This window comes from Camellia sinensis, chromosome 12 (genome assembly GCF_055761805.1).
Source record: "Camellia sinensis isolate YWXY chromosome 12, ASM5576180v1, whole genome shotgun sequence".
Classification (NCBI taxonomy): domain Eukaryota; kingdom Viridiplantae; phylum Streptophyta; class Magnoliopsida; order Ericales; family Theaceae; genus Camellia; species Camellia sinensis.
The window spans coordinates 44,322,326-44,335,489 of NC_138972.1; the positions used below are offsets into that span (position 1 = coordinate 44,322,326).

At 33.2% G+C, this 13,164-nt stretch overlaps 1 protein-coding gene across 1 annotated transcript; it reads right to left on the bottom strand.

Annotated features, from left to right (window-relative positions):
- Positions 1-3,601: 3,601 nt before the first annotated feature.
- On the bottom strand, positions 3,602-6,553 carry LOC114290769 (vinorine synthase). The gene is made up of 2 exons (XM_082896826.1): positions 5,278-6,553; positions 3,602-3,642 (listed from the first exon to the last, which is right to left on the bottom strand). Exons 1-2 carry the CDS (start codon positions 6,551-6,553, stop codon positions 3,602-3,604), a joined length of 1,317 nt encoding a protein of 438 aa, XP_082752952.1.
- Positions 6,554-13,164: the final 6,611 nt, after the last annotated feature.

Below are 13,164 nucleotides of genomic sequence, written 5' to 3' on the forward strand. Positions count from 1 at the left end.
GTGTCCCGTGACATATTCTGTGTGGCACGTGACACACCCTCATAAAGAGCATGCATCTAATAACATCTAAATGAGGGCATTAAGGTCCCTCAAAATATTCAAGGACTAAATGGTTTATTAGAAAAAAAATTGGGACCAATTGGTTCATAAATTTAACATTTGAGATTTATTGGTAAATCTCCCTTTTCTTTATTACCATATTTAGTTATTTTTTTATTTATTGTCTCACATCAAGAAAAAGTATAAGATAGATTGGTTAATAATTAGATTTTATTTATTGTCTCACATCAAGAAAAAGTATAAGATAGAGTGGTTAATAATTAGATAAAACAATAAAGAAAAATAGTTGCTTAGATATTTTAATAAATTGTCACATTATTAATTTTAAAAACGGCTCTAACTATTGGGCTATAATTATACAACATTGATGTTCACCCCCAGTTGGAGACCCCACCACCCCCACATACACGTGGGGGTTAAAGAGAGGAGGGAGGACAAAAAATTTGGACCAATCAGCACCCACTGGGTGCTAGGGGTCTCCCCCATTTTCCATAATTATAGCAATGTTATACGCAAGGAAAAGGATATATAAACTCACTTGCTAAATCTATTTTTAAGACTAATAATGTGTAAAATAAACTAATTAAGTGATTGTCACATAAGACATGAAAAAGAGTGATTTTAAGATTTCAATATCCTAACACGTTATATTTAAAAATTCAGTCGAATTTTTAAATTGGAGTACTACAACTCATATATGGTCCACTCACAAATGTCGAACAATAAAAAAATAAAAAAGTAATTGCATTAAAACATCATATTCTAATAAAATACGATAAAAAGGTATGGCAAAATTTATTTATTTTTTATTTTTTTTAAAAAAAACACTAATAATATTTTGCCAATTATTATGGATGGTTTTCAAAAAAATTTTAACCTCATAACAAAAAATTAAGATTTTAGAAATCAAAATTTCGGATAGGTGATATTGTGAAATGAAGATGGAAGATTAAATAATTTCAGGCAGTTATTTCAGTAGTCTTGTTGTTGGAAGATTTTTTTTAAGGTAGCACTTCTCTCATCTTGAAATCTCAACTTGAGAAAATTTAAGGGACTCATAGGATTCACCACGAGTCTTATTTTGATAATTTAAAGGGTATATTTTGTAAGGTAATCAATGTATATTATCTATGAAAAAATTTAGGACGATCCGATAATCGTAATCCTTTCATTTTGTCACATTTGTCTGTAAAAAAAAAAATGAATGGTCAATTTTAAAAATGTATTTGTCATCCATTTTTCAAGAGACAAATGCGATAAAATAGAAGGGTTACGATTATTGGATCATTCTAAATTTTTTTCATAAATAATATACATTGAGAGCCCTACAAAATGAACAGTTCGTATCATCAAAATGAGACTTGTGGTGAATCCTCCAGACCCCTCAAATTCTCTCATATTGAGATCTCAATATAAGAGAAGCCAATCCTTTTTTTAATAACCACCCTCATATGAAGATTACATTGTAAAGGATTTCCCAATACCAAATCAAAGAGAATTGAAATATATTTCTGTCATTCCTTCTATGTTAAGATTATATATAACTTTGCATTCCATTTACTCACACTTTTATTACGAAACAATAAGAGTAGATGTAATTTATTGTTATTTTACTTGTAATTTGATTATTAATTCAATAATTTTACTTTATCTTTTTCATCACATTTTCTTTCTTTTTCTATATATTTTTCACTATACTTGACAATTGTAAATGTGCTCTTCGTTGAGATAAAAAAAAATCCATCTTCACATTTACTTGATAATTGACTCAAATTTAAATCTGAAAAGATTTTTTAACCTTTTTTAATTCGCCAAACTTACAAAATTTTCGTTCAAAAAAAATAAAAATAATGAAGCCAAACACATGTATAAGTGGTAAAATAATTATATTTTGAAAAATATAAATTTATTATTAGTTTTTTTTTATTGGAAATGTATTATTAGTTGATAATAGAGAACGATAGCAAAGTTTAAAGCAAAAACACGTTGGACACGTGAAATTTTGCTCGTGGAATGCATTTCCAAGAGCATATTTCATGCTTCTAGGTAAGGGTGTGCATAATACCGCCGAAACCGCAAAAATCGCACCGAACCGCACCGCCAAGGTAAATTTGTTATTATTTGCCAATTGAACCGCCGGTTTTTAGTAAGAAAAATGACAAATTCTAGTGACACTTTTATCAATCCGCCGGTTTCTATTTTTCTTCCAAATCGCACCGACCCGCACCGCTATTAAATCATGTTTTATAAGATTCTAAAAATTCTTTTTTACTTAAGTTTGCTTGTTGTTCTATACCTTAGAATATAGTATTACATTACTGCTCAAGGGGAATTTAAGATATCAGTAATCCAAAATAAAGTTGGATTCCAATTCACTTTTCAATCTTTTTTTTTTTCTGGCCATGTTGTAAACTTGCATCAGCTCACTTTTCAATCTAAATACTTTTCAACAGTAAACATTTTCAATATCTTGTAAACCCTGAATTATATTAATTTTATGTATTGTATTTGATCATTGTAGCTTCCACAGATGCTTGAAATGAACTGATGACATAGTCGTTGATATTATCATGTTGTTGCTACACTTGCTGCATCAAAAGAAAGTTTCGCAAGATACTTAACATTACGGTATCTCTCGTCTTTTTTTTACTCTTTTATTGAATAAGTGTGTGTATATTTGTGCAGGAAAATGTCTCGTAACTCAAATTTTGTGGCTCAAAAGTGGTTCAAATGGCCAAAACGACGTCGTTTTGGCCATTTTTATGTTGTTATGTACTCAAAACGACGTCGTTTTGGCCATTTGAACCACTTTTGAACCACAAAATTTGAGTTACGTAGCATTGTCGATTTGTGCATTATTGTGTTGAGAGTGTATATTACTTGCTGAAAGGCTTTTCAAAGTCAAGAAGAAGGGGTCCATCTTGAGAGGTGTATCGGAGAATTCAATTATTGAGACAGAGAAGTGGGTGTGCATCATTGTGCCGGAGCTTTGGCCCAGAGAGATAAGCGGGTGTGGAACATTGTGTTGGAGCTTTGGCCCAGCTATCTGCCGTGTGTATTTCTAGAGAAAGAGAGAAAGTGAGTTCCAGAGTTGAAAGATTGGCTCCCTTTGAAAAGAGCTATTTTGGATTTTTTTAATTATTTAGTCATAAAAGATAAAATAAATTATTTTAATCACAAAAAATAAAATATCACATTTAACTCATAATTATTACATTTTTCTCTCATCAAAAAAATCAAAAAGTTAAAAATTTCTTTTCAAATCAAACTTTTTAATCTAAATTAAAATAATTAAAAAAATCAAAAAAACTAATCTATTTTTCAAACGACACCATTATATAGAAAGAGAGTGAGCATCCTGTACTGAGTAACAAATCCCTTCAACGTTACTTTTAATCCACGAGGCCACTCTAATTTGTCTGAGCATTATTAAATGTACGAACGGACCATACCACTGCCAGCTATAAAGCTTTCTACAGTGGTACTTCCAACTTCTTATACTTACAGCCCACCATTCCGACAATTCTACCAATGAACTTGGTTAATACATTCCCCCCACCAATTTATCAAATGGGAGCAAACCTTCCAAATTAAAAGACAACCCATCAGCACGTACACAAGCCGTGCGCCGTACTGGCGCTTCACGTGACGCACAGTCAGTACGAAATAATCATGTAGGGGCAAACAGCTCATTTGCATATTTATTAGAATATTATAATACATAATTTTTTTAATAAAAAGTTAAAAAATTATCCCAAATACTTATATTTTTTCTTAATTTTTTTAATTTAAAAATCAAAAAGTACGTTTGTATAGATCATTTTAAACAAATCCTTATTCTTAGCAAATCTTGATTAACACATAATGTAATTAATCATAACAAATCTCAAGCCCAGATAATTTAATTAGGCTAATTGATTTCAATTAAGGCCTAGTTATTTATGATTAATTTTAACCAATCTAAATCAAGTTTCAATCAAATTTTCAAAAGGCTCCAATTATCGCATTAAACTTATTGTCATTATCAATTTTGATTTCTCAAATCTCTAAAGACTTCAATGTCAGATCAAATTGAAAATCTCCGTCAATAAATTATATATTCAAATTAGATACCTCATAAGTAAATTTAATTCATAATAATCATAATTCTCATTCCTCATAACTTGATTAACTTCATTAACTCCAATTCAGACCCAATTAATCAAATCTTCAATTTCTAATTTCAAAATAAATCCTTAATAGAATCATATACAAATCAAATTCTATAATTCTCATAAATCCCAAGCTAAATCAGAATAGTGACTAATTACAATTAAAATCTCCTTAATCAATTATATGCAAAATATTATCCATTCAATTTCTAATTCCAAAATAAATTCTTAATAAAATCATACTTGAAATTAAACTGTTTTCAAGTTTTGCATTTCCTTTAAGAATTTTTTTTTTAAAAAATTTATTTTATCTTATCTATTTTATTTATCATAAAAATACCAACATTAAGAACATACTTAACTTTATTTCAATCCGAAGCATACACAAACAAAGATAAGTCATCACCATGACTCACAGGGAGCAACAAACACGACATCAAGTCTTAATACATAAAACTTGGAAATACATAGGAAGAAAGATAATATTAATAATGAAACCATCATTGACCATCCATCCACAGGACTGGACTAGTTGTTTTAGAGAGCAGCTCTGTTTGGTGAGGCATAATACAGCAACTCCTGGTTAGCTTCAACTAGGGGTGCAACTCGGGCGGGTTCGGTCGGGTTGGGGGTCTGTCTAAGTCCGAATTGTATTTGATAGTGTCCAACCCCGCCCAATTCCGACCATGAACCCGAGCATTGCTGCCCAAGCCCGGCCCAAGCTTTGTATTTTGAACTCGGGTTAGCCCGAATTGCCCGAGTCCAGAAACCTGTAGGTAGATCTAAGGGTAGACATAAAAGATGCTAATCTAATGGTAGAAGACTAACTAAAAAAAAATAAAAAATAAAAATTAAAACTAACTCTTTTACTTAATTTATATATATTATATATTATATATTATATAATATATTAAATTCAATTCGGGTTCGGGTTGCTCGGGTTGGCCATTGGTTCTGCCCAAGCCCGGCCTGAATTGCAATTCGGGTATCAGAAATCTGCCCAAGTCCGTCCAGATTACAAGATATAGTTGCCCAATTACTCGGGTTGAGCCCGCCCGAGTTGCACCCCAAGCTTCAACTATGGCCATGTCCTCTTCAATTAGAGTCAACCAAATTTCTACTCCCTCACCATCTCTTGTATCCATCACTGCCATTCCAGGTGGCCTAATAGAAGCCTGACCAACAATCCCCCACCATATCGGCTTCCCCCATCCAAAATCCGCTTCGTATACAGAAACTCTACTGGTATGGTAATACATCTCCATTTCATATTCCTTCTTCACCTGCGGTGTCGCCTTGTTCGACAAACTATTGTTCTGCATGATGGACTCTTCAACCCCTTTCCTCATCTTACACACCAACCCCGACATGTCTGTTACTTCACTCTCGTAGTCATCGTCATCTTTATCAATTATTATCTGGAACATTCCTACTACATTTCCAAAACTATGTTTTGGTAAAGGTGGTATAAGCTTTGACCGCAAGTTTATCGCTCCCTTCAGCATATACGATTTTCGAGTCCCACCAAATCTTGATCTGGATGCAACCAGTGCGCATTTCCAAAAGAGCGCTGTGACAGCCTCGACACGGGTGGGTTGTGGCACGCTCTCGCTGGCGGTTTTGGACTTGAGGTCACCGATTTTTGAGGCATCGATCACAAACTTCTTTGTAACGACCTTTGGGCCTTTTCCACTGAATGTTAACGATGTAACTGGGAAGTCCTCTATTGGGGGGAAGCGAGAGGAGACAGCATTGAAATCTGGGACTACAGTGTTGGGGGATCCAAGAGCAATTTCAGACCAAGCCTTGATAAATAAGGAATAGGAGGCTCCATCACTGATCTTGTGGGAAACTTCCACGGTAATAGCCACTCCGCCGCATGGAAAAAAGTTGACTTGAACGCGTAACAGAGGGGCATTGGTATAGTCTGTGGGTTCCGGTGGAGCCAAAGGGACCATGCCTTGAACACTGGGTCGTTCAATAATGTCGGAGACACCACAGTTGTTGATGACACGAGCTTCAAAAAAATCAATTCCCTCATCGTTGCAATCGACTGAGAGATTGTTTTTCAATCTTCCAGCAAGTGGGTAGAAGTGAGTGAGGGTTTCAGATAGCGAAACCTTTAGACGATGGGATATGTCATGGAACAAGTCATCGTATTTATCACCACCACCACCAGAGATAGCATGAATAGCACTGGGGGCATAGAAGAGAACCACTGGACTGTAAAGAAATGTAGCGCGCTGGTCTCTAGATGAGAGCTTGTGGGTTCTAAGGTGATGGGGAGTGGGAGAAGATGGCTTGATGGTTTCTCTAGAAATTACCTCAACTTTAATCTCCATGGGCTAGTTGGTTGCTTGCCTCTATATTTTTTTGGTAGCTTGGCTACTTGCTTGGCTCTATCTTGCTACTTCAACTAAACTCACTTCAAAGAGAAAAGGTACATATCATAAAAAAAAAAAAAAAATTATCAAAATAATCATGAATGATTTATAATTTTTATATTGTCTTGATTAGTGTGTAATATTTTATTTTAAGTATAATTTAAGAATAACAATGTTAAGTATCATAATAAGTTTTTTATAAAAATAATCATGAAAGATTTGTGATTTTTGGATTACATTTAGAGTAAAACACCACACACTAATCAAGGTAAAATAAAGGTCACAAATCTTTCATGATCATTTTTATGAAAAATTTTTTTTAATCCCTAACATTTTTCATTCAAGAATCACAAAACTTTTATAATTATTTTCATAATACCTAACATTATTGCACTTCAAAACATTAGGCGCTATAAAGGCTAAAAGACTCTAGAATAAAGGCTAAAAGACCCCAGAATGTACGGGGGATTCCTTGTAGATTTTTTTAATTTTTTTTTATTTTAGCCACCCAAGTTGCTAATGATTACAGGAAGCAAAATGATATATAAATCTATTTTTTAAATTTATTTTTTAAGTTTAATAGTGTGTAAATAATATAAGTTTAATGATTAAAAAAACGGCAGTGGTTCGTAACTCAAATCTTGTGACTCGAGAGTGGCTCGATTTTTGTTTTCAGCAGGAGAAGGAAGAGGGAGGAGAGGGGGCCATAAAAATGGCTGGAGGAGGAGTCGGGGCCGGAAGCGGGGCTGCGCGAAGCTGCGGCGAGCTGCGGCGGGACTGCAACGATCGGAGCTTCTGCGACGGGCGAAGGCGGCAGAGGCGACGAGCTCCTCGCGACGAGGACGGCGGGCGGAGGCGACGGAGGCTCCCTCTCTCCTCTTCCCCTCTGTTCTTCTTCTGGTTTCAATGAAGAAGAAGAAGAAGAAGAAAAGGAAGAAAGACAAAGAAAAAAAAATCGAATTGCAAAACGACGTTCGAGCCGATTTTGAGCCACGGTTTTCGAGCTACCAGTCTTTATCCTTAAAAAAATATGATATAAAATGTTGTCATAAATATCCTAATTAATTGACATATTATTGAGTTTAAAAAATGAATATAATTTTTAAATTTGAAGAACAATGCTCTTCGTGCAATGTTTTATCATTTTTTTTATTACCATAATTAGTTAGTTTTCTATTTATTGTCTCACATCAAGAAAAAGTATAAAATAAATTGGTTAATAAGTTTTGTCATTTTTTTTATTACCATATTTAGTTAGTTTTTTATTTATTGTCTCACATCAAGAAAAAGTATAAGATAGATTGGTTAATAATTAGATAAAACAATGAAAAAATAGTTGTTTAGATATTTTAATAAATTGGCACATCATTAATTTTAAAAACGGCTCTAACTATTGGGCTATAATTATACAACACTGTTGTAACCCTCAATTGGGGACCCCATCACCCCACATACACGTGGGGTCAAAGAGAGGAGGGAGAAAAAAAAAATTTGGGACCAATCAGCACCTACTGGGTGCTAAGGGTCTCCCCATTTTCCATAATTATAACAATGTTACACACAAGGAAAAGGTTATATAAACTCACTTGCTAAATCTATTTTTAAGAGTCAATAATGTGTAAAATAGAATAATTAAGTGATTATCACAGAAGACATGAAAAAGAGTGATTTTAAGATTTCAATATCCTAAAACGTTATATTTAAAAATTCAGTCGAACTTTTAAATTGGAGTACTACAACTCATATGGTTTGCTCACTCATGTCTAAAAATAAAAAAATAAAAAAGTAATTGCATTAATACATCATATTCTAATAAAATACGATAAAAAGGTATGGCAAAATTTATTTTTTTTTTTAAAAAAAAAACACTAATAATATTTTGCCAATTATTACAGATGGTTTTCAAATTTTTTTTAACCTCACAACAAAAAATTAAGATTTTAGAGATCAAAATTTCGGATAGGTGATATTGTTAAATGAAGATGGAAGATTGAATAATTTTAGGCAATTATTTCAGTAGTCTTGTTGTTGGAAGATTTTTTTTAAGGTTGCACTTCTCTCATCTTGAAATTTTAACTTGAGAAAATTTAAGGGGCTCATAGGATTCACCACGAGTCTTGTTTTAATAATTTAAAGGGTTTATTTTGTAAGGTAATCAATGTATATTATCTATGAAAAAATTTAGGGCGATCCGATAATCGTAATCCTTTCATTTTGTCACATTTGTCTGTAAAAAAAAAATGAATGGTCAATTTTAAAAATTTATTTGTCATCCATTTTTCAAGAGACAAATGCGATAAAATAGAAAGGTTACGATTATTGGATCATTCTAAATTTTTTTCATAAATAATATATAATGAGAGTCCTACAAAATGAACGGTTCGTATCATCAAAATGAGACTCGTGGTAAATCCTCCAAACCCCTCACATTCTCTCATATTGAGATCTCAATATAAGAGAAGCTCAATCTTTTTTTTAATAACCACCCTCATATGAAGATTACATTGTAAAGGATTTCCCAATACCAAATCAAAGAGAATTGAAATATATTTCTGTCATTCCTTCTATATTAAGATTATACATAACTTTGCATTCCATTAACTCACACTTTTATTACGAAACAATAAGAGTAGATGTAATTTATTGTTATTTTGCTTGTAATTTGATTATTAATTCAATAATTTTACTTTATCTTTTTCATCACATTTTCTTTCTTTTTCTATATATTTTTCACTATACTTGACAATTGTAAAAGTACTCTTCGTTGAGATAAAAAAAAAAAAAAAAATCCATCTTCACATTTACTTGATAATTGACTCAAATTTAAATCTGAAAAGATTTTTTAACCTTTTTTAATTTGCCAAACTAACAAAATTTTCGTTCAAAAAAAATAAAAATAATGAAGCCAAGCACATGTATAAGGGGTAAAATAATTATATTTTGAAAAATATAAATTTATTATTAGTTTTTTTTATTGGAAATGTAATATTAGGCCTCGTTTGGGAACAGGCTAATTTAGTAACTTTTTGACTATTTGGCTAAAACATGAGCTAAAAAAAATTAGTATGTTTGGGATGACTTTTTGGCTTTTTACGAAAAGATGTGCAAAAAGTAGAGAGAAAAGAGAATCTTTGACTTTTTGGTATGAATTGTTGATTTTTTGACCAATTTAATAACTTTTTAACTTTTTGACTAAAAATAAAGGTTCCAAACGAGGCCTTAGTTAATAATGGAGAACGATAGCAAAGTTTAAAGCAAAAACACGTTGGACACGTGAAATTTTGCGCGTGGAATGCGTTTCCAAGAGCGTAGTTCATGCTTCTAGGACTGGCAATTTCGTTAAAGTACATCTTATTGCTATTATTACCACATTTTAAAAAAAAAAAAAAAAAAATTATTTTTACATTCTTACTTAATTTTAGGACATACGTCATTTCCCAGTATACACATCTATTATTTTAATTTTTAATTATTCTTTTCATTTAACACGCTTAATATTTTAATTATACCCTAACTGGTATCGTTATGCAAACACCACCTAAAATCTTATTCCAAACACGTCCTTTAACCAATATATAAGTTAATAAATGACCCCATAGCTCCACCCAAGTCAGTTAAATTGTGAATATTGTTCTCTCTCTCCGATTATATTATTATTATTATTTAAAAGGGCAAATTACCAACACCCTTTCAAGGTTTGAGAAAAATAAGGATTTTTCTAAAGTTTGCGAAATTACAAATTATTCTCTGAGGTTTATATTTACATAACAAATGAGGGGACAATTTGTTATGCAAATATGAACTTCAGGGGGCATGATGTAATTTCTCAAATCTCAAGTGGTATTCGTATTTTAGTTAAACTTCGAGGGGTGTGTTGATAATTTGCCCTATTTAAAATTATTTTTATTAAAATGGTGTGCTTTTGTATATATATATATATATTGATTTTTTTTTTGTTCTTATAGCTGGTTTATTTATTTATTTAAAATTTTTTCTTTTGTGCAATTAATTAAGAACTTTGTGATGTCTAAATAATACATGAAGTAGGAGAAGAGTGAAAAAATAAATAAATAAAAAAATTAAAACAAAAAAGAGAGAGAAAAGAAAAATAAAGAGAAAATAGATAGATAACAGAGTAGACAGAGAGATTACATGTATAACCGGTTCCCCATCGCAACAAAACCACCACTGACCATGTAACAACCCTTACTTTGTCTTAGTCATGCTCACATGCATTTGCATGATCTTTGTCTTGCTTAAACTTGCATCTACAGACCTTAATTTGTTTTATCTAAGTACTGCTTGCATGCTTTGTTCATTGCTTAGTGAGTGTTAAGCCGAGGTCATCTTAAGCCTAGGTCACACCTTTGAACCTCTTACTCCTAGGACCATCTTGGAACCACTCTGGTTGGCCTCCACCTTCACCTTGGCATATTGGCCGAGATGTGCATCATCTAGGCATCTGACATCCTTGATCCTTACACTTAGTGATCTTGTTCCTAGACTGGTATGACCTAGACCGAGGTATGGCACATTTAGGCCGAGGTGTAGCACAGCTAGGCCAAGTGTTATCCTTTATAGCCGAAATCACTGAGACCTTACTTGTCGAAGCCTATGTCTTGACCCAAGGTCATTGCCTTGTCAAAGTGCCCTTGTCACCTTACTTGTTGTACCCTCTTTGTCATGCTCTCGTCTTGTCTGTCAATCACCTTTTTTAGGAGAGCCAACCAGTCGTTTCCATGTGTCCCAGCAGAGGGTTAAGTCAGTCGGCAGAGTGAGAAAACATATCATTTTGTCATATCCTTGTCTTTGAGAGAGAGAGAAGCTCTAGGAAGGGGAAGAGAAGTTTTGAGAGAGAAGTAGATTTCCAAGTTCGATCTGTAGAGTCTAAACCGTTTGGTTCGAGTTTTGAGGTTAGATCCTTGATTTTCTCTTGTTGTCCTTTATGTTTATTCAATCACATTGCATGATCTAACATGATTCATGAGTTATGCATTGATTTGAAGTTGGTTTTAGAAAGAGAAAATGATGTTCTTGTGTTCTTGAAAGAAAACCATGTTTTGATCTGAAAGTTTGTATCAAGATTCATGTTTTGTGTTTGTTTCATGAAATCTTCAAGTATGGGTACCCAGGTCCATGTTTTTGAACTCATATCATGAAAACTTTGATTTTGAATAAGGAAGTTATGATTTTGACATTCATGTTCATGTTCTTCAAGAGGGAAACCCAGATTTCCAGACCTCATTTCCCTAAGTGTGGTCACTAAGACCTACTCTTACCTAGATATCACACATAGGCCAAGCATCGTATCTCACCTGGGCCTACCCTGCATGATCACCTGCACTTTAGTTATCTTGCATGCGCACCTAGGCCTAGGAGACCATACCTCGGCCAAGAGGTGTGGAACCTCAGCCAAAACCTGGTTGGTACCCAGTATGTTTTTCCGAGATGAAAAATAGAGTTTTAACTCCCAGCACATGTTTGTTTTGTCTTGACTTAGTTTTGAAAAAATGTCGAGATCATTTGCACTCATGTAAAGCTTATTCTAGGAATGCATTTCATATCCACCTTTGAGCATCTCTTATTGCCTTCTTGAAATGCATTCAATGGGGGTTTTATTATGTACTTGTAGGCCTTGGATCCTTGCTTGTAATTCCCTCACCCGAAGAGCTATATGAGTGGAATTTTTAATAAAGCTATGTTCTAATGTTTTGATAAAAGCTCTGCTTGTTTCGTTTTGGAAAAGTGTTTGTTTAAGTATGAATGATTATCCCTAGTTTTGTATCAAGTATTATCTTGTTTTGATGACATTCTTGGAAAGTCCTTAGTGCTAGGGGACTATAATGCAACTAATACCCTTGTTTGAGATATCTCCCTTGCCACCGATGGCCTTTGTGCGGATGGGTTTGTCTAATCGATTTTGGGTCGATTATTCCCTTATTTTGTCAAGAATGTCATCCCTTGTATTATATTGATGCTAGTAAGCATCCCTTGAAGTTTTTAAAGACTTTATAGATGAACTTGGTTCATCCCTTGATTTTGTACAAGCTATGATATGTATCATTTTGATAAAGATCTTGGATATCATTCATTTAAACCTTTATTAATTATATCATTCACTGAGTATCCAAGCTCACCCTCACCTTATATATATGTAGGTGACGAGCAAGAAGGCGATGACGCCTAGATGTGTTTGCAAGATGTTTTGGATTCATGTTTTTGCTAGCATCTTGAAGATTATGCTTCTTAGCTTTGTATTGCATGTCTTTTGTATATGTCGGCTTGAGAAGCCTTTTGATCAAGATGTAACATGTACTTTATTTTATTTGTATCCGAGTTGTAAACCATGTTAAAATGTATGTCATTTCATTTGATCTATGCACAGCTCTTATGGACTACCTAGATTTAAATTTATTGCTTCCACACATGTAAGGCCCATATGTATAATCTGATTGTGTGTGAATCTTTGTAAGTTGGCCTTTAGTAATCTCGGATTACTGGCCATCACGGCACCATTCTACTAGGGGCGGAATGGGGTCGTAATAGATTGATATCAAAGCGCGAGTTCC